Here is a 22,420-nt window from a genome sequence, read left to right on the forward strand (position 1 = left end):
GGCTCAGTCAGTTAAGCGTCCTACCTCGGCTCAGGTCATGATCTCGTGGTTTGTGAGTTTGAGCCTCATATCAGGCTCGGTGCTGACAGCTCGGAGCCTGGAGCCTGCTTCAAATTCTGTGTCTCCCTCAATCTCTGCCCCTATCCCACTTGCACACACACACTCTTTCTCTCTCAAAAATGAAAAAACATTAAAAAATTTAAAAAACAAAAACCAAAAAACAAAAAACAAAAACATGCAGGCATAAGCTCAGTCATACAAGCACACACACACAACTATGATGCTTCATAGAGTGATCGAGTGAACCTGCATTTCATACAAACCCAACCATATGCCCACAGTGAAAAGATGAATCCAAATAAAACCAACTGATCCTTCCAGCTACTTTTGTGGGAATCCACAACACATGAAACCATGTGGACAGTGCTGGGTAAACAGTTCTGGGGCTGCTTGCCCCAATGCTGGCCTCAGACCCCAAACTGGGAGCTTGCCCCATGAGTGTCCACTTACTCATTCCACATTTATACTCAGAAGCAGCACCAGGAACAGATAAAACCACTTGGGGGCGCCTACTTTCTGCCATGTTATGGCCATCCCCCTGAGAGGAAAAACTCACCACTGAGGACCTCATTGTTGTTCCCCCAGAAGTCTGCTAACTTGGATGGTCTGTGGTAAAATTCATCCCTGTTGGCTGCCAGGATGAGCCTGAAAGAGAAAGGATGACTAAGGGTCTCAGGGGAAAACAGAAAAGCCATGTTTTATTTCTCCTGTTAACAAAGAATTCGCCTCAGTAGCAACATAGGCAAGTCCCAGCGAGGACAGGAACCCTCAGGAGGCAGAGGTGACGGCACCAGACAGGGCTGTTTCCTAGGGAGCCTCTGGCCAAGACTGTGCCCCAGGGCCCTGCCAAAGAAACAAGCAGATGCTGGGTGAAGGTACGTATCCCATCCCACCCTGCATATTCCTACCCACCCAAAAAGGGCCACAAGATCAGGGCCTGCGCGGGGGAGGGCTCTGAGCAGCTGGCACCAAGCATGTCCCAGGTGCTCAGGTGGCAGAGGTACTCCCCCTCTGTCCATGTGTTCCTTCCCCTGAGGCCACCCCCAGTGAGCCCGTGAACTTCCTGGAAGTGTAAGCATGCCTCTCAGAAGGGCCCTGGGGAAGCGTGTAGCCGGCAGCCAAGTGCAGGAACTCTGGAAGCTGCTGTCCTGTGTTCTGGGGTGTTTGGGGAAAGGAAGCGCATAACGTAAGGATTTCTGCGTTTCTCTAGATTTTTGCATTATGAATCAAACAAGTATTTTGTGGGCAAGTAGAAAAGATGTCCGTGTTTTCAAAAGAGTTCTAGTTTCAAGGTGAGAAAACAAAGTTTCTAATCGGCTTTGCCATTTTAAATATAATAAGGCCACAGACAGTGACTGAATGGAAGGGGTCCACCCCTGCTACATCCATGAGACCTCTGGGTCTAGGAAGTGACTGCCAAAGGGTCCTGAACACCATGGGCAGGTGCACAGAGGACGTGGAGCCAGGAGCTATGGCTTGGCAGCCTGTGGCCATGCTGGGGTTAATATGTGGTCAGATCCTAAAAAGTTTCCAAAAATAATTTTTGATTTTAATCTTAGATTTTTATGAACATTTGCTTGTGGTGAAATGTGAGTTAACAAAGAACTTCATAAAACTGAAAGTGAAACTGGCACTGGCACCACAGCCCAGGACCACAGATGTGCCTTCATCCTGTGCACAGAGGGTGAGCACCCAACTCTGCACCTCCACAAGCACCAACATGGCCAAGGACTATGGATGGCCATCAAACCCTCTGGGTCTGCCCTGGGAGTCTCACCACCTTAAAGACACCTGTCTGGCCTGCGATAGCTCTCTATCCCAACACAGTGGTCCAGGTCTCAGGGATAGGCCCCTGCGGGGGGGGAGGTCACTGTCCCTGATACGAACCCCAGCCACCCATAGAACAATCTTCTGTAGCTCCACATGCCAGACCCCAGCCCCCGGCTGAGGCAGTCAGCCTTAGGGAGAAGCCAGCTGGGCCCAGACCCCTGCCTCCTGCCACATCTACTCTGTCCCTTTCTTCTGGGACTGAATTTCAGATCCGACCTGGCTGGCACTGCTCCCACAGGTTGCTTCTGTGGGCCGGGCATCCCACCAACCCCTGTGGGTGGAGGTTGTTTCATGTGGTCAGGAAACAGTGTTCTCCTTCAGACACCCAGCACCCCTCCTCTGCTCACTCATCCCGATACCTGTGGGGAGAGGGGGCTGCAGAGGCCAGGAGGCTGGGAGGCCAGGAAGGCAGAACCTGAATTAAGACTGGTGATGTTGGCTTCTGGTTCTGATTCTTACGTAAGTCTCCAGAAAAGGAAAAATTGAGGGGAAAAAAAAAAAAAAAAAAAGCTGACTGAGCAGAACCTTCTGTCCTATGATTCTCAATTCCTATTTTTAAACATGGAGCAGTGACATGCATTTGTTATTAACTAGAAATATTAACTGCTAGGTTATTTTTGTTGCAAGAGTCGCTATTTAGCTGAATTTCTAGTGGTTTGCTGGGGATTTCATTAAATACCTAATTCGGAAACATGTGGGTGTGATGAGTACCCACATCAAGGCTCCAAGTAAGAGAAAGTATTCCCTCACTCACCACTTCTGGGTACTTCAATACCAATAAAAGTCTATCTGTGCCATAGCACCCAGGGGCAGGGCACAGGCCAACCACAGTCAGGGGCTCTGAGGACAGCAAGTCACCCATGGCTTTGTTTTGTTCTAATAACTGAAACTGCTAATTATTCATCACCAATGGGCACTCCTCACCCTGCTACTGAGGATGTCTGTGCATCACCTGGGTGTGGGTCTGTGCCCCATCTGAGAGGTGGGTCTGTGTCCCACCTGAGGGGGTAAGTCTGCGTACTATCTGGGGGAGTGAGTCTACACACCATCTGGGGGGATGAGTCTGTGTATCATCTGGGGTTAGTGTGCACCATCTGGGATGATGGAGTCGGCTCACCATCTTGAAGGGGGGGTGTCTGTGCACCATCTGGGATGGTAGAGTCTACACACCATCTGGGGGGTGAGTCAGTGCACCATCTGGGGGAGGGGTGTGTACCATCTGGGGGATGAGTTGTGCACCTCTAGAAGCTGAGTCAGTATACCATCTGGGGTGGGCCTATGCACCATCTGGTGGCGGGGGGTGAGTCTGTGCACCATTTGGGGACAGTTTAGTGTCAGGTAGCAGTTGCATGGGCCCATGGCCTAGTGATGTCACCAGCAGTGACATGGAAGCCCCCAGAAGGATGTGACAGCTCACCCAGCAGCCCCTACAGTCTGGAGCCAATAAAGGGAATTAGCTCTGGAGTCTAAACAAACATTTTGATAAAGATGGTGGTTAGGTGATAGCCAGGACGGTGTTACCTGATCAGGAGTGTACTGGTTTTCTATGTGGCCTAACAAATTGCCAAACATTGCGGCTTAGAGCAACACCTACTTCTTATCTTAGTCTGCAGTCAGGAGTGCAGGCCAGGCTGTGCTGGGTACTCTGCTCAGGGCCCCCTGAAGTGGCACTCGAGGTGCCAACTGGCAGGGTCTCACTGAGGCTTGGCATCCTCCTTACGTTCCTGAGGTTACTGGAGAATTCCCATCCTTGGCTGGGGTCACACTCAACTCCTGGAGGCCACCCCCGGTTCCCAGCCATGGGCCCCACCAAGCATGGCAGCTAACCTCTTCAGGAGGGGCCTGGTCCCACTTGGGGGCTCTCCTGACTGGGTCAGACCCATCCAGGATCGCTCTCGTTTGATGAACTCCAAGTCAACTGATTAGGGACTTGTATTACATTGGCCAAATCCCTTCACATTTACCCCCATGGTCCCACACACAACTACGGGAACAGATGACACAGGTATGTATGCAGGGGCAGAAATCTTGGTGGCCATCAGCCTGCCACAAGGGTTATGGGAGCTCCCATTTTACTTTGTATAGCTTGTAGGGTATGACTTTTTTTTGAAAGAGGACATACCCCTTTACAATCAGGGAAATAACTGGAATCCCATGGGAATACAGCTGCCTCTATGGAGTAAGGTCACTTGGGACCCTGGGGCAAGGCTGCAGCCCACACAAAACTTCTAAGTCAGCATCTTATAGGCTGCTAACATAATTTCTTATCTGTTATGCTCCCTGCTGGAGTGCTGCAGATATTGGTACTAAAATTAAAAACAAGCAGAACCAACAGACACTCAGACAATCCTCACACTGGGTAACTGTCACCAAAAAATGGAGGTTCTAAGTGGCAGGTAACAACAGGCATGGAAGGCAGAGGCTGGGACCACCCAGGGGAATCACACCCCTGGGCAGGGGTCATGATGCACCATGCCAGGGGTGACCCCAGGAGAGAGTGACACTCAAGGAGCCCACCTTTCCAGGGCCAGCTCAGCACCAAGAAGACAGACAGGAAGGCCCAAGGGCTCTTGGAGGGTCATGCCAGGGAAGTGCCTGGAGGGGAGGGACCAGTGGAAATTGACATGGGGACGGCTGCCACCTCTGGAGGGATGGGCATCCCCAACAGCGAGATGCAGTGACATGGCAGATGGGAGGTGTAGACCATGGGATCCATGACACCAGGGCCCAGCCCAGTATCAGGCCTGGAGATGTTCTGCAGAAGGTGCCATGCTCACATTCACTCCCTGAGCACGTGCTGCGCTGGCTCCCCCCTCCCTTCCCGGGCCCCCTGAGAGCCACTCAGCAACAGACTATAACTGCTACATCTGGGCAGACAGATCACAAGATACATGCTGTGCAATGGGCCACACTTTCTCTTGTGGGAAAACAGGATATGGTGCTTGAATGAGGCCCAAGAGAAGAAGAGATGCTTCAGGAGCCACATCTTTCACAACAGGCCAGCAAAGTGGCAACATCACTGGGTCAGTCCTAGGAGGGCATGACAGGGACAGGCTCGTCTTCCAGAGACTGACTTCTGGGAAGCCAGAAAACACATTCCCATGAGATCAGCATCTGGCAACGGCAGAGCCATGGATGACACTGCCCACAGCATCAAAAGTGAGGATGTTTCAGTCTTTCCTGTAGGGCAGAGAGGAAACGTTTAAGTTAATATTTATATATGCAGTTGACCGCTGAACACAGGGGTTAGAGGCATCAACTTCCCTCCCTGCACAGTCAAAAATCCACATATAACTTTCGACTCCACCAAAACTTGACTACTACTGGCCTACTGTTCACCACAAACCTCACCAATTACGTAAACAGTTGATTCACACATATTTTATATGCTATGTGTATTACATACCATATTCTTAGTATAAAGTAAGCTACCTAAAATAAAGGAGCACACGACTCTTGATCTAGGGGTAATAAGTTCGAGTCCCACATTGGGTGTAGAGATTACTGTAAAAAAAAAAAAATTAAAATCTTAAGGGCACCTGGGTGGCTCAGTAGGTTAAGTATCGGACTTTGGCTCAGGTCATGATCTCACAGTTTGTGAGTTCAAGCTCCGCGTCAGGCTCTGTGCTGACAGCTCAGAGCCTGGAGCCTGTTTCGGATTCTGTGTCTCCCTCTCTCTCTCTGCTCCTCCCCCACTCATGCTCTGTCTCTCTCAAAAATAAATAAACATTAAAAAAATTTTTTTCAATTAAGAATCTTAAAAATAATTATAAGGAACAGAAAATACATTTACAGTATTGTACTTTAAAAAATCTGCATGTAAGTAGACCTACACAGTTCAAATCCATGTTGTTTAAAGGTCAACTTTATATGGCAATGATGGCCACCATTCCAGCTATGAAAGTCCCCTTTGGGGCACCTGAGTGGCTCAGTCAGTTGAACATCTGATTTCAGCTCAGGTAATGATCTCCCAGTTCATAAGATCGAGCCCCATGCTGGGCTCTGCACTGACAGCACGGATCCTGCTTCTCTCTCCCCCCTCATGCACACTTTCTCTCAAAATAAATAAATAAATAAATATTTTAAAAAAAAAGTCCCCTCTACAATCATCTGACCTTGGAGCAACACTGACTTCAGGGATGAGCTTAACCCACAAATAAAAACAGGTACTTCCCATTACACTGAGGGTCAAGAGGCTACTGAACACGTGATGACATTGAGGGTGCCCAAGAGAGCACATGGAGCACAGGGTCTTCAATGGGTCCCAGCCCTGTGTACCAGCTTTATGGGCAGTAGAGTCCAAGCGGATGGTGGCACTAGCACCTGGCTTGTCTGGCTTGGCGCAAAAGGACTTGGTCTGGACAGCACTCAATGATGACACACTGTGAAGACATAACTCTGCCACCAAACAGGACACGGGCTGACATGGCTTGGGAAGCCTATTGCATGGCCATCAAAGATACTTGAGGTAATCAATTTGGCAGTTCTTCAGAAAGTCAAATACAGACTTGCCATATGATCCAGCAATTCTGCTTCTGGGTACATACACAAAAAAAATGGAAAGCAGGACTCGAACAGACACTTGAATGCTCATCTTCACGGCAGCATTACAGCCAAGAAGTGAAAATAGTCCAAGTGTCCATCAACGGATGAATGGATAAAAATACAGTCCATGCATACAATGGGCTGTTACTCACCCGTAAGAAGGAAGGAGATTCTGACAATACTACACCAGGGATGGACCTTGAGGACACTATGCCACGTCAAACAAGCCAGTCACAAAAAAATATTATGATTCCACTAACGAGGTCCCCAGAATAGTCCAGGTCATAGAGACAGAAATTAGAACTGTGGTTGTTAGGAGCTGGTGGGAACAATGGAAAGTTAGTGTTCAGTGGAGACAGAGTTTCATCTGGGGACAATGAAGAGTTCTGGAGATGGACGGTGGGGATGCTTGCACAATAATGTCAATGTGTTTAATGCCACTGTGCTGGACACTTGTAAATGGTTAGAACAGCACACACTGCCATTTCTGCCAGTTAGTAGATGGGTGTAAGATGAAGACACAGCAGCGGATGTTAAGGCGGCAGGCAGAGGCTGGTGCATCCCAGGCCAGGACAGGGATGGCTAAAGCAGGAGGGAGCCCAAGTAAGGGGCAATGGGGCAGGCCCTGCTGGCCCAGATGGCTCCTGGCAGCACTGCATAGCCAGGATCTCCCCACCACGCTGATGGCCCCAGAGCCTGGCCTGCTCCCCATTTCACTGCAGGCACCGGGAGCCCCTCTGTAATCTCTGATGAGCCTAGGCTTGGCTCACCAGGTGTCTCTTCCCTGGCCCTGCTGCAGTGTACCTCCCGAGGCAGCCTCCTCCTTGCTCCTCCCGTCCTTTTCTCACATCACAAACGTACAGAAGCGCAGATACCAAGGGCCTGCAGCCCACCCATTCTCATGGGCCAGACAGCCCCACAGCAAGAACAGGACCAGCCACCAGAAGCCCCTATTGCCCTCCCGCAACAGGGAAAACACCAAGTGTATTTGGTCAGTCACCAGAGGTGGCATATATAGTTTTTGGCTTAGAGCTTTGAAATACACTGGAAAGAAACACTGAGGCCATCTTGAATCACAACCCATGAATCACTATGAGGAGAGGTCTTAGCAGTGATGCACAGGTCCTGAGCAAAAGCAAGAGACCTCCTTCCTCCTCCCACACTTGCAGGAGATTGGAGGTAACCTTTGGAAACAGCATATCTAGTGAGGCTGCCCCTAAATCTAGAAGTAATGATATAGCCAGCAACAGACTCAGTAACTGTCAGACTGCTATCAAAATGTGTGAGAAATTCTGCATTTGTCAGGTGGAAGGAGAGTCATTTTATCAGTGTGTAAGAGTTCATGTGAGCATAGAAGGGCACACATGAAACCTCAGTAGCAAGGGGGTAGATTGTGTCAGTTATCCATTTATTATGTCTCAGACCCAAATTTGCCCTTCATTTTCTCCTCATGATAAAGGAGCTGAACTTTGTGGCTAGTATCATATTAGGTTTTATCAGTAGAGGGCACTGGAGAGACACCGCAGGTGGAGAGGTTTCTTTTCCTGGATGCAATGTGCTTCCTCGGGACATTCCCGCAACATGTGTGGCTTCCCTAAGATCAGTCCGGATACACTTGTGGCTTCCCGCATGCACCCAGTGGCCAGCGCCTTCCCCCAGCATCCTCTTGCAACAGTTGCCAGCACCCTAGAGGGCAGACTCCTAGCAAGTTCTGCTGCCCGTGGCACCCCAGAGATTACTTTGTTATCTAGTGTGCCATGGCTGTGCCCCCAGCAAGGTCTGAATCTCAGCCTGGGGACGAGGACAGGGCTCTGCCCAGGGTATTCCAATCCTGTTACAGTTAATAATTCTGTCTGTTACACTTCCCTGCTTAAATCACTGCACCTGGATCCCACCCACTGCATCCTGACTCATACAGCTCATGCTGCTGGGGGCTAATCAGGGTCAGCTCCAGGACTCTGGCCTGGCCCCTCTGTCCACTCCTCTGCATGAAGGAAACACTGGACACTCTTCATTCCCCAGCCCCTGGCCTGGAATGAGTTTCATTCAGCACAGTTAGGCAGCATGGTGTCTGTGTAATTCTGCATGGTGACTCAAATCTGAGAAGTTAGTCAAAATCGTTCAAATAATTCCTGGTACAGATTTTAAAACAATGAACACTTCCCAGGCAATTGTACTAGTGATCAGTTTTGAATGTCACTTTTGGCTGTAGGCTACCTCTCAGCCTCAGCCTGGATAAACTTGGATGGATTCCCACTGGGGTGACCTGGGAGATGGAGAGGCACCATCCAGAGCCCAGGGTCATGGGGAGGAGCAGGGAGAACTGGATCACATCTCGCCCCTCTCTGGCCTCAGTTCCCCACCTCCTCTGCTGGTCCCCCAGCTTTCCCCGCCCCCCATCCTCATTCCCCAGCTCAGGACTGACAGACCCTACGTGTTAGCACCAGCACCCACACTTCCCACTGGCAACACAGACCAGCCAGTCCAAACTGGGCTCTTAGTCGTCATCTTGCCAGCTCTGTTGCCCCTGGTGCCCCTACAGAGACCACAGAACTGCACTCCCACCTGGCCCCCATTGCTCCTCTGTCCTACCTGCACAGTGACTGTTAGCAAAGTCTCAGCACCTCTGCACGTCAGTTCAGAGCTCCTACCAGCAAGGGGTATTCTCTGCTGTGCCCCACACTGAGTGACCACTGTTGGACAGGACAGGCCCAGGCTGTAGAGCCAGTCCCTACCCAGGCACTATGCCAAACAGAGGACAGCAGACACAGAGCAAGGGGGTTACCTGTAAGCATTTTTGGAAACAGGGCGAGGATCAAACTTAAAGAAGATGATGCACATGGGTCCCTGAGAGCAGCTTTGTTCACACGGGGCCACACAGTCTGTGAAAAAAGGAAAAAAAAATGCATTGAGTAAATGGAGACAACAGAACACTGCCCCCTCCCGAATCTGCAATGCTCCCTGGCCCAGAACAGAACCACCTCTGTGATATCCCTGACCCTCACCGACATGGCAGAACCACGTGCCAGACACTGTGACACTCACCAGCACTACATAACCATCTCCTTAAATGTTCACACATATCAGCACAGGCCAGACTGTCCCCTGATGCCTACAATGCTCACTGGCCCTTGACACACCACAGGAGAGTGGCCATGGCAGCAAGAACAAGAACCATGTGTGTGGGGGGTGGGGAGACGGGGGCAGCAGGTGGGTACCCTCCCACACCACACCTGAGTGGCTTTGTGGTTTGCTCCATGCCCACCACCCAGATTGATCCATCCTAGCCCCTGGAAATGGCACCAATTCCAGCCCCCCAGCCCCTCAAGGCAGGGCTGTATCATATCTAACCGGCCTGGGGATGCTCTGCAGCAGTGACCACAGCAGGCCCTCAGCACATGCCCTCATGACAGCACATACAGAGCCAGGGGCCCCAGAGGACCCAGAGGACCCTGCACACCCCATGTAAGCAGGTGCAGACAAGAGGCAAAGCACATGTGCTGGTGATATGGACATGCATCCAGGTGCTGGGGAGTGGGGACTCAGTGCATACCTTTGCACACACAGGCCCTGTGCCTGGGGACCTCTAGCACCAGCAGGTCTTTTCCCAAACGAAGTTGAGAACAGAGATGAGATCCTGAGGCCACTGAACCTGGGATGAGGCGACTTTGAGGGTCTCTAGTCCTGTATGCGTGCATGAGCCAGGACACCACTCCAGGGCAGAGCCAGCTCCTACAGCCATGAAATGGATAGCAAAGAGGCTGCATAGATGCCCTGACCAAAAAGATGCCCCAAAAGAACCTCACGGGCAAGTACGTGCATGTATGTGAGGCCTGAAGGTCTGTGCACAAGTGTAAGTATAAGGGCATGTCTGTGTATGTGTGCTTCTGCACGTCTGCATGTGTGTGTGTGACTGTATGCATGTGTGTGTCTAGAGGAGGCAACTGAGCTCCAAGCACGTTAGCCTCGGGTGCCCTAGGATTGGGGAGGGTCTGTGCAGTAGCCTGTCCCCCAAGAGTATTAAGCACACAGTGCCTACTAGAGCAAGGTCTGGGCTCTGCCCTGGGTGGGAGAGGGATCACACCTGTAAAGAAGGTCTATGAGTTGGTCCCCAGCTCATAGAGAAGGTGGAATGAGATGCCCAGACACTGCCCATCCTCGCTCCAGGTTTCAACACAAACCATGAACACTCTGCCTCTCCTGCCCCTCTGCCCCCAAGCCTTGGAGCAGCCACACAGGGGAGGGGACCAGCCTGCTGTGAGGGACACAGGCACAGTCCGCCCCCCAGGCGTGGGAGCAGCAGGAGTAGGCCAAGGATGGCTCCAGCTCACTGCCCCAAGCTAGGGTCCCTTCCATCCATACACAACAGTTCCAAGAGAAGCCTACCCCAGCCGTGGGGGTGGGTAGGAACTGAAGAGAGCTTAGAGCCCCTCTCTGATGCCCATGCAATTGCTCCCAGTTCTTGGGTCTGTGAAGTAAAACATTTTCTGTTTCAGGACTCACAGAAGGAAGTTCCCACCACACCAATCCTGCCATCGAAGCTGTGGCAGCACCCAAGAGTGGGAGGGTGGGTGGACAGGTGGCAAGGGAGCTGGTGACAGAACACAGAACAGCCAAGGAGGGGCCAAAGCCTGAGGCTGGCACTATGGACACAACCACAGCTCAGAGCCACCTGTAGGTCTTCGTGTGGATGACACCATGTCCCTACCTCTCCATTCATTTCTGCTTACTGGTCTGGCAGGGATGGGAAGTGAGGGGAGGGAGTCAGGGAGAAAGGATCCACTCTGCTAGCCACCACTGGCTCCCACAGGCCCTCGAGGGACCCCCACAACTCAGCCCCAAGTTCCTCCCTGTCCCCAAAGGTACGAACATTGGTGATGCCTCAGGGGAACAATCCCTATCTTCAGCAAAGCCCTTGGCTGTGCAGGTGAGACGTCACCATGGTGACCAGTGCCACTGCAGAAGTGCAGGATGCTGGGAGATGAACAGCTATGTGAGATGGGCTGCTGGCCACTGGCCCCCACAGGACAGAGCCAAAGGCAGTGCCTGATGTGGAAGAGGGCCCCGAGTTGACAGGAGCAGTCTGGGTTCCCACCCCTGGGTGCCCTGGTAGTGCCCACTAGGGCCATCATCCTAGGGTCACCTGATATAATACTGGTGGGCAGGCTGTTGGGACTGACCCTTGTAGCAAAAACAACTCAAAATGCTTAAAACAATATGCAAAAATCTTAAAAGCAGCCAAGAACTAACAAAGTCATGCAGGATTTAGGCAATATCTCAGAGAACATGAAGACCCAGAGAGGAAAGAAAGCAGAGTACCCTGGCTATGATTCCTGTCCTGAGGCACTGGTCCATCTGGGCAAACCAGACTCTGGTGACCACGGAGCTAAGTGAGACCAAAGACAAGGCCCAGGGCTGCCCCAAGATGGTAATGAAGTAGGAAACCCACCCCCCCCCTCCACCCCGTCAGGGTGAAGCTGGGCCCCTGAAAGGCAATGCTCCTAGGGTAAGGATGGACTATATCCACCGCCACCCCAAGGGGCCACAGGGACAGCACACAGAAGTGGAGAGAATCCCTGAGAAGCCACATGAGCACAGCCAGTCCGCACTGGGGGTCCAGGGATCCTCATGCCAAGACTTAGTTTGAGTGGCTCCTGCATGGGTAAGTGCCCTCAGGCACCTGGCAAGCCAAAGTTCTCATCTTCACGCTAGACCTCCAAGAAGGCTCACAAATCATTTCAAGGACAAAGAGAAGGACAGTCAGAAAGAACCACATAATGAAACAAAGCACCATAAGTAAGAGCCAGCAGAAAGTGATCCCCACATGTCTAGTAAACCAACCATGCTCTGACTGCAGAAAAAGCTTGAGAATATTTGCAGCAAAAGTACATGAGACAGAGTAAATCAGGAGGTTCACAAAGCACTGGAGAGGACTTTGAGAATCAGAAGCTATAGTAACCATGAATTAAAACTCAGCAATGGGGGCACCCGGGTGGCTCAGTCGGTTAAGTGCCTAACTCTTGACTTTGGCTCAGGGCATGATCTCACCATTTGTGAGTTTAAGCCCCTCATCGGGCTCTGTGCTGACAGCGCAGAGCCTGCTTGGGATTCTCTCTCTCCCTCTTTCTGTCCCTCCCCTGTGCGCTCTCTGTCTCTCTCTCTCTCTCTCTCTCTCAAAATAAATAAACTTAAAAAAAAAAACACAACACCTCAGCGGTGGGTTCTAAATTAGCAGATTAGACACAGCTAATGAGACAGACCAACTTGTCCAGAACGCAGTACAGGGAGGTAGGAAGCATGTGGCACCTCCTGGGGCCCTAAGTGTCCCACCTGCCACATGGCTATAGCCCAGCACCGAAGACGTAGGCCTTCTCACCCCCAAGGAGCTGGTCTCTCCCACAAATGAGAATTCTCCTGGTAAGGAGGCCAACTGGCACTGTCTATGGCAACCAGACCAACCATGGTCAGTGGGGGAAACCCTGCCAGCCCATCACTTCTGAAATCCCACCTACCCGAAGCCCCAAGACAGAGGGCTGTTCTGAGGGCTGCTCCCCCAGGGACATGCTGCCCCACCAGGGACATGCAGCTCTGGGTTGTCAGAAGAGGTCATCATGTTGGCCTTGGCCTGCTGTGCACCTCTCTGGGCTGTGTGCCCAGTTACTGAGCAAGGCCATTGGCCGGGAGCAGCTCTGGCTACTGAACCTCACAAGCCAGAAGCAGAGCCCTCCAACTTGGCTGTAGGACCTCACCATCCTAGCCAGCCTGTGTGGGTGGCAGACCAGCCCTCCAGACAGCGGTAGTGGGGAGGACTCTGAGGTTGGAGGAAAGGCCACTGATGAGTCTCCAGGCAGCCTGGCGCCAGAGTTGTGGGCACAAAGCCCAGGGCTGCGGCCTCGATGAAGACGTGGTCATTGGGAGGGAAGGACCAGAGGAAAGCCAGCCCCTGGGGAGGGGACCATCAGGAACTGCCTTTCTCTCCAATCCCTCACCCCCCACTCAAGCCAGGCCCGCTGCCCACCGGCCCCACCCCTTCGCGGCTTCACTTCCCACCATGCCAGCACCCTCCTTCACCTGGGCAGGTCCCATGGGTGCAAGGCCCTTTTCCCAGCACGCCCCCACCCAGGCCCTGATGAAATGCTACCTGACACTCTGTTTGTTGGGCCACCTTCAGGGCTGACTTTCCGGGCTCCCAGAGCAAGCTCTGGAGACAGCCACCACGGGCTGAACACAGGATAGGTGGGAGGCTGGAACCGCCAACAGTGGCAAACAGTATCCTGCCCCCGTTGCTGTATGCCTGCCTGGCAGCTTGGGACACTAAGAAAACACTGCTCTCCACTTCCCACAGTTCTGAGGCTGGCACCGTGGGAAAGGGAGGGGGAAGGGCTTCAATAGACCCCACCATGCCAGGTGGGGCTGGGGCTCATCCATGCTAGGTGGTTTCTCTGCTTGTTTTGGGGAGCTTACCCTCAAAGGACACCAGAGCTGGTAAAATGTGTAAGGGAGGGTGGTGTCCTGGGCAGAAGCATGCCTGGGCTCAATGACATCCTCACCCCACTGGTCCCCACCTCTATGAGGCATGCAAGCCCAAGACTTCATGGAGTATCTGGATGCCCATGGAAGCCCATAAGCCAAGGCTCACCCCAGAGAGCCAGGGCCAGCCCACAGCTGGAGGAAGAGACAGGCAGGAAGGTGCTGGGGGGATCCGATTAGGAGCCTTGCCCATGTGCCTTGGCAACCTTGGGGTAGCCATCTGATGCTGTACTCAGAGGGAAGGAGAAGGCACATGTGGGGTGCTGGAATCAAGTGGGCCTCCTGACCCTGCACATGTTCCCAGGAAGGCCCCCAGAAGGCCAGACACCTCCAGCACTGCACATCCCCACTGCCCTGGCACATCCACAACCCCCTCCACCCAGCCACATCACAGAAATGTTCAGAAACCGGCATGCCCACTGCAGTGGCCCTGGTGGCCTCACCATTCTCCCAGTGGTCGACCCACCCCAGGGCCTGAGAAGCCCCTGGGAAAGCTAGTGATCGGTGACAAAAAAAGTCACCATGTCCACACACGGTCCCACTGGGGCTGCTGTCTCACTCAAGGGTACAGCCGGGCCTCAGAGCTGCCCACAGGGATGGAAGATCCCAGACAGTGGCCCAGGCCGTGCAGGGGAAGCCACATGAGCAATGGGGCTAGAGAGTGAAGCTTGTCAGGTGGCCAACTGTCCTGACAAGTGTCCAAGATACCTGCATGGCACAGTGGCTGGCGGGGGTGGGAACAAATCATTTCATGCTAATTGTGTGCACTGGAAGAGACACTTACTATGGCCTGGACTGTTCTGTAAAGAAAACCACGGGGCTGGGCCCCACTGGCGAGGAGGTGGCATCAGCAGTCAGTGCTCAAGCTCCATGCCTCTGGAGCATCCTCACCACGGGTTCCTAGCGACGCCACATTCCACAGCTCACACAGACTCTCCTCACTGCACACAGCAACCAGGCAATCTTTGTCATAACCAAGATTTCACATAAAAATCTGTGAGCATGGCTAAGACAACTCTGTTGTACAAAACTACCCAGGACTTTTCTGGCATTAAATAGGGCTCAGCATAAAGTCCTGCAGCAAACAGAAAGGCTGCAGCTCTGGAAGTACGTTCTCTAATGCCATCCGACAAAGGCCCCCAGCCCAGGGACTGTGACTCAGGCCAAGCAGGCGCATGAGGCTGTACTGAGAGCAGCACACCCACCGCCCGCCTCACACCTACCCATTCAGCCTCGGCCTCCTGCTGTGTCCTTGGCCTGCCTAGAAACAGCCCTGTGGAAGGAAGCACCATGTCCCCTGGGGTGACAGCCTGCGGATGCACCTCTGCCCCGTCTTCCACTGGGAGCCTGGGCGGATCCAAGGTAAGCACCTGTGCAGCACAGGCCTGCGCTCTCTGCACACCCCTGGAGCCCCTCAGCACACCTGAGCCCCAGCCTGAAGGACCTACGAGGTATGAGGCAAAAGCAAGTTTACTTCAAACCAAAGCCAAGGGCTTCCCCTTTCTCTCTGAAAAACCTAGAGGAAGTCTTCCCAGGTCATAACTCCTGCTTTCCTCTGCCCTAACCACTTGAGAATTCTGCAAAACCGGAAGAATGGGTCATGAGTTCGGCACCAGTTATTCTTAGCACACGGTGCTGGCTGCAAAGCACGGAAGCTTTCCAGGCACTCCCAGCCCATCTGCTGATAAGGCTTTCGAGAGTTCTCTGCATGCTCCATTCTGCCTGCTCACCTGCTGCCTCTGAAACCTGCCTTCTCCAGCTGAGGCCTCTTTCTTCCTCCCCTGCCTCCCAGGGAAACCAACAGCACTATCCTAATGGCCAAGTTCAGCCAGGTAAACTCCCTCTTTCAGAAGAACCAGGCTCCTCAGTTGAGTCAAGCCCCAAACCTCACTCCACGTGGCATCTAACAAGAGCATGACAAGAAAACAACTCAAGCAGGCAGGCAGATAGCCTGGCCAAAGATGGGCCAGGGCCACATGCCAAGAGATGTAGTGACGGCTGCAATGGCTCAGGTGAGGGCTATGTGGGGACAAGGTCTGGCACCTGGACTGACCAATGGTGAAGATCTATTTCCCTGGCCAGGGAGGGCAGGTCAGCAACCTCATGGAGGCTCACTGGGAGAGTAGGCAAGAGGGGCCTAGGGCCACATTGATAGGACCTCACTGTCACTGCCAGCCCAGACGGGGAAGGACCTGGCACGGGGATGGGACAGACCTCAGTACTGCTGGGTCGCCCATCTCCCTCTTATGTATTCCTGATGCCACACAGCCGCCAGTCCCACACTGCCTGGGGGCTAATGGGCATCACACACTGACTGTGCCAGCCACTCACCCCACACCGACCAGCATCCTCTCCTCCAGCGTTTGCACCAAGGCTTGCTCCCTTCCCTTCCTCCTGTCCCACCTGTCCTCCTACATCTGCTGCCCTCTCATCCATCCCCAGCCCAAGGCTCCATGACCCCTGCAGCCACAACCAGCAGCTCCCATGGACCAGCGGAGTCTATGATTGTGGTTCCCACAGCCAGGTTACCCAGGAGCACACTCTCATCTGGAAAGTTTCCAAGCATACACATTCTACAAGAGCCCCATATCTGGTCAGCTATATGCTTCCAGATCTTTCTCAGCAAAGTATGGGTGTGCATTGTGGGGTTACCCTGACGTCCTGTCTTCCTGCTGACTGGCCGTGCAGACCTGTCCTCACCGAGGGGCAATAACCCCCAGCCTGCTAGCTGCTGCACAGCTTTCCCAGGGGACATGTGCCTTCACTCTACCTCTTGGCTCTGCCCGGTGTTTCGGTCCCATCAAGTTTCTACCCCCTGCAGAATGCCACAGGGGAGCCGTGTGCACATGCTCTGCAAATGGGTTGAAGAGGGTACAGAGACCCAGGAGGCAGAATGGCCAGTGAGAGGATGATGCTCTTAGGTGAGCCCAACTCCCTCCAAATATCCGGCACAGGTACCATCTGCTGTGCAAGGGGAGTGTCCTGACCAGCACCACAACCTGCCATGGCAGCCCTCCTCAGGGTGGCAGGAAACACCCTCACCATGGTTTCCCTGCAAATCCCAGGGGTTGTGCATCTTACAGCCACCTGCACGCCTTTGTCCACAAATCACCAATTTGGGTACAGGATCCTGGGCTTTTATTGCGCAATCTGTAGTGAGGTACACGTGGTGTGGGCAGGCTCACAACCTGTCTACTCCAGGAGCTGCAAATATTTTCTCCCCATACTGCCCTGCCTCATAGCCTTGCCTGTGGCACTGCCTATCGGAAACAGTGTGTTACTTTACCACAAGTTTTCCCACTCCTACTACAGAGCAGCAACCCTCCCTGTCCCCAAGTTAGAGCCCGTTTCCCTGGGCTTCCTTGTGTGGTTGTATTTTGGCTTAGTTCTCAGGTCAGCCTGTGGTCTGCTCTGGTGGGTGCTGTGCGGTATGGACCCCCTTGCCTCCCAGCTACTGGGCGTCCATCCGGTCCATGCTGGGCTTCCTACCTCAGCCATACCCAGACACCCAGTCCCAGGTCTCTGCAGGGCCCTGTCATTCATGAGGCCTCTCAGCTTTGGCACATGCTCTGGTATCTGTCTGGAGGACAAGTCTCCCTCTTGGCTAGTCACTGAATTTTCTAAAACTCTAACAAATTGTGCTGGGCCATGCCCCACCCCTGCTCACCACACCTGGCACTGTGCGTGTGCCAGTGTCCAGGAAGTGACACAAGCGAGCCCCATGGCAGACAGCACACTGCTCAGCACTTGTACAGAAACCAGAAATAAGACTCATCCATTAGGACAGAAGTCAGGACAGGGCCACCTGGTCTGGGGGACAAGAGGGGACACAGGGGACATTGGGGTACTGGCATAGCTTCTTGACATGGATGCTAATGGTATGGCTGGGCCCACTGTACAACCCATGGAGGTGCTCATTTAAAGCATATGCACTCTTACAGGCAGGCTGGCGTGGGGAGGAATTCCGGAAAGGCTGAAGAAGAGGCTGTTTGTTTATGAGAGACTGGGCAAGAGTGGACCTGGCCCTGGCTCAAACCCTTCAAAGCAGGACCCATTGCAGCTGAGCTGCTGTGAGTTCCGCATGACACACAACCCACCTGAGCAGAAAGCAAAGCCACACCTGACAACCGGGGTGCCAGAGGAGGGGAGCCTAAGCCCTCCGTGGGATCACTTTCCTTTGTCAATTAAAAAGGCCAACAGGGGGGCGCCTGGGTGGCTCAGTCGGTTAGGCAGCCGACTTCGGCTCAGGTCATGATCTCGCGGTCCGTGAGTTCGAGCCCCGCGTCGGGCTCTGTGCTGACAGCTCGGAGCCTGGAGCCTGTTTCGGATTCTGTGTCTCCCTCTCTCTCTGACCCTCCCCCGTTCATGCTCTGTCTCTCTCTGTCTCAAAAATAAACAAATGTTAAAAAAAAAAAAAAAAAAAAGCCAACAGGCCTCTGGACGACATGCTAGGCCAGAATGCAGCAAAGGATGACAGGAATGCACATGAATGAATGGGAAGGTATTCTGGCCTCAACAGAGCCGAGGGGGCCTAGACACTCAGAAAACTGAGGCTTCCGATTCACGTCACATCAATCTCCTACCAGGCTGGCTGCATACGTTAAGGCTTTGCACAGAGGTTACCTGGACCCAAGAATCTGCAGCCCCATTTCACTCTGCCAAGCACTTTACACGTTTTGGGATAATTTTTAAGGCTAGACAGCCTGACTGTTTTTCTTTAGAGCATGCAGAGGACAGGGGCCCTCTGGCTTCACATGGCAGGGCTGAGGAGCCAGACACCTCATCCTCGCCCCATGCGGCCCAGGCTATCACTGTGGCAGCCCCCAGGGCCAGAGCTGGAAAGCATCCACTGCTCTTTTCGCATGATGCGTAATGTCTTCCCAGCAGCTGCCAGCAGAGGAGGTAAACACACATGGGAACACAGTGTTGCTGTTCTGGGGGCCTTGGCTGAGAAAGCCCTGACGTCTGTAAATATTCTGAGCAGCGGCCCACTGCAACATGCCACCCCCCCCCCCCCCCCCCCCCCCCCCCCGCCACCAGCACGCCAGCCCAGCTCAGCAACTGAGACTCTACAATCTATGCTTTGTCGTTCTGGTTGAGTGGCATTTCACCGTGACAAATTTTCCACAGGGATACTCTCTCCTAAGATCTCCACGATGCTTAGGGAGCACTAATTCAACCCCACACCAAGTGTCACTGTCCCTGCATTTCAAAGGAGTGACACACATGAGGGGAACAATGAATATTACAGAAAGCCCTGGACACAAGACAGCCCCTGTACCTTAACCCATCCTGGCTTCCCCACAAGCCAGGGGCCAGCCCAGCCTCACAGTGGCCCCACTGCCCCCATGCTTAATAAAGGACAAAGGAGTATTCCCACTAACCCCTCAAAAGATCAAAAGAGGGTGAAAGCAAGCACTTAAAATTAGTGTGGTCCTGAAATCTTTCACACATGTACCCTGAGTGTCAGTAGCCACCAAGAGATGGTGGACGGCTCTTTTTACTTTTAAGTGTATATACATCATTTTTGCAAATCTAAAAAAGAAAAGTTGAGAGAGATTAAAAAAAAAAAAAAAAAAAAAAAAAAGGCTGCACTGATAACCTGGAAAGGCAGCTCAGTGTCCTGAGGCAACCTTGTTTTCATGGAACCCATCACCCAACCCCCATGGTCTGGACCAACAGATTCCATGGTGCTGCCCTCACGAACAGACATGTCACCAAAGGATGGACTCAGTTCTCACACATCTGGTGTGTCAATGACAAATGTGGCACCACTTCTAAAAGCCCTTCCAGCCTCTCTGCCATAGGCCATTTAACTCCAGACATACTCTGGAGGCCCCTCACTTCTCCACAGAAATCCTCAGAATTAGCAGGCTGAGAAATAGCCTCCATGCGCAGGCACCAAGGATGCCTTCAGAGAGCTCGCCCTCTGGTGCAGAAGCCAGACACAAGAACGAGACCCCAAGACATTGCACAATTACATCCACAGTGAAACATAACTAAAAGCCCACAAAATGAGGTCACAAAAGAAGCATAGAGCAGTAACAACAGCTCAGGGACTGGGCAGCCAGGGCAGAGCTGATGGCCAGTTTCCTTCATTCAGGGAAGGCTGTTGTCACCACATATCCAAGCAGGCAGTGGCAGCAACCCAGTCAGAGTGGCCTGCAGTCTGTGGACACGCCAGTATCATGAAGCCACAGGAATGGGGCTAATGATCAAAGGCCAGATAAGGGGGGCGGGGGCACCAGGGTAGCCCACCCACCACACAGGAGCACTATGATCCTGGAGAGGAGGGGACAGAGGCTCTACTGTGTCCTCCTGCCTCCAGGCCACCAGACAGGTCACCCAAAGCAAGCAGGATCCTGAGACAGTGGCCCAGGTGGAACAGAGGCACTGGAACCTGGCTCTGGCTCTGCGTGACCTTGGAAACACCATCTGCCCCTCAGCCTGAGTTTTCTTCGCTGTGGACAACATCCAATCAATGAAGATTTGCCCAAAAAAGTTGCCCAGAGGATTAACAAGCAAGTTTGAGAAAGCATTCCAAAGTGCTACCAGCTGTAGGCACCCCTTATAGCTGTCATCACATCACATCTGCCTCACGGAAGAAAGCTCTGAGCCTAAACAGCAGCAGCAAAACAGCAGCAGCAAAACAGCAGTCAGCAGGTCAGGAGCAGGACGCCAGGCCAGGCCTGAGCCCAGCATGTGATATCCCTGCTGGAGGAAAAGGGCTGAGGCTCAGGGATTGGTCCAAGGGCAGAAGACTCTGTCTAAAGCTGTGGCCCAGGGGTAGGCCATGAAGCACCTGACACGCTGCAGTCAGGGAAGGGCGTCTGAAAGCCCAGCACCAGGGCTAGCCCCTGCCCTGGGTGCAGCCCTGCCCAGCCCCCACCCCCGAAGCCCTGGGAGATGGTCTGACCAACTCCTCCACCCCAGAAAAGGCGTGTCCAAGCGCAGGGATGACCCAGCACTTGCTGCCTACTCAGACATACATCAGCTGTCACCTGGCTGCCCCGCAGCAGGCCACATGGAGGTGGCACCGTGACTCAGGGCTTCAGAGCTGTCTGAGGGCGTAGCCCACCCACCCTGCAGCGACCACGCAGCTCCCAGCCCAGCCAGTCTCTGCTTCCCTGCAGCGAGACCGGCCCTGCCTTGCCAGTGGACCCGGCTTCCCATTCTGGCGGGGATCACTAGAAACGCCTTCCAGTAACACATGGGGCGCTTCCTCCGGCTCGGTTTAGTCTCTCAGGACCCGGCGTTGGATTTCCATTCCACGCCTCGGGAAGGGGAAACAGGCAGGGCGGGGAGGTGAGGCCCCGCCCCTCTCCTCCCTACCGGCGCCCCCGGAGCCCCGCGCCCCCGATCCCGGGCCGGCCCTGCAGGGAGCGGAGTCCGCAGGCCCGGGCCGCCAGCCACGCACTCACCGCCTCCGCCGCCACAGACTTCCGGGTGCCGCGCCCGCGCGCCGCCGCCGCTGCTGCCCAGGCCCCGCCCCCCCGCCCTCTGAGCGCCCGCCATTGGGCTGCACCGTTAGGGGCGGGGCGACATACCGCGACCCGGACCACCGTTGGCTGCGCGCGCTGTCGTTCGGGGTCTGCAGCCCTCCCGGCGTCCCGCCCCCAGGTCTGCGCCAAGCCTCCGGGCTGCGTGGGCGTGTGGTGGCCTCGGGGCCTCCGCGGCTTTCCCAGCCTTCCGGGCGCCCCAGCTTGGAGGACGCCCTCAGGAGGTCGCACCACTTGCAGCGGCCCGAGAGCATGCCTTCGGGGGCCCATTAGGGACGCGGCCTGAGCTCCAGGGGCCGTAGGTCACCTACCTACCTGGCGGCCTTCGCTGGAAGCTATAGGAGGATGCCCACTTCCGGACCCACCCCTCAGGCGGGTTCGTGGCTCTGGACCTGGCCACCCCTCCCTTTTCTTTATGGCCCTCAGTTTTGTCCAGCCTCTGCCACTCTGGCCTTTGGCCTCCCTCCCTACTGCAATCCCTTCCACACTCAGGACAAACCCTGGACCAGGCTCTCCAGACCCACCCAGCCACTGTGGTCTCTGAGCCCACCCGGAGGCCGATCTACAGGTCCAGGCCCCAGGATGAAGAGTTGGCCCACCCTGAGCTGTAATGGGTGAGCAAGTGAGCAAGAGGTGGGAAGGGGCACTGACTGGGGGCCCTCCCAACAGGACAGAGGCATTCACTGGACTCTCTGCCTTCTTTGACCTCTGGGCTGTGTCTGGAGCCTGAGTGCGGGGCGGGGGGAGTGGAGAGTGAGAGGCCCAGGGACCAGGGCCTACTCCAAAGTGGGCGCTCAGCAAACTATGACAAGGATGACAGTTACATTAAGGATAATAATGGACACCTGGCTGGCTCAGTCAGTGGAGAATGCAACACTTGACCTCGGGATTGTACCTTTGAGCCCCATGATGGGTGTAGAGATTACTAAATAAAATCTTTTGGGCACCTGGGTGGC

General features: G+C 53.9%; 1 protein-coding gene across 6 annotated transcripts in view; it reads right to left on the reverse strand.

The window, feature by feature from the left end:
* Positions 1-21,431, reverse strand: part of TANGO2 (transport and golgi organization 2 homolog) — a 36,351-nt gene extending 14,920 nt beyond the window's left edge. For 2 of the 6 annotated variants that reach the window (XM_025933259.2, XM_086682230.1), the window contains exons 1-2: positions 9,221-9,317; positions 617-705 (exon numbers count right to left, since the gene is read on the reverse strand). In XM_025933259.2, coding sequence (XP_025789044.1) covers positions 617-705; positions 9,221-9,276 — 145 coding nt within the window. In that variant the 5' untranslated portion in view covers positions 9,277-9,317. Of the gene's footprint in view, positions 1-616; positions 712-2,249; positions 5,912-9,220; positions 9,318-21,047; positions 21,343-21,386 lie in introns of those variants that run through there. The other 4 variants (XM_086682233.1, XM_086682231.1, XM_086682232.1 and 1 more) reach the window with 4 other exon arrangements.
* Between the last annotated feature and the right edge of the window lie 989 nt (positions 21,432-22,420).

The sequence above is a fragment of the Puma concolor genome, chromosome D3 (assembly GCF_028749965.1).
Source record: "Puma concolor isolate L17-30 chromosome D3, mPumCon1.1.hap2, whole genome shotgun sequence".
Classification (NCBI taxonomy): Eukaryota; Metazoa; Chordata; class Mammalia; order Carnivora; family Felidae; genus Puma; species Puma concolor.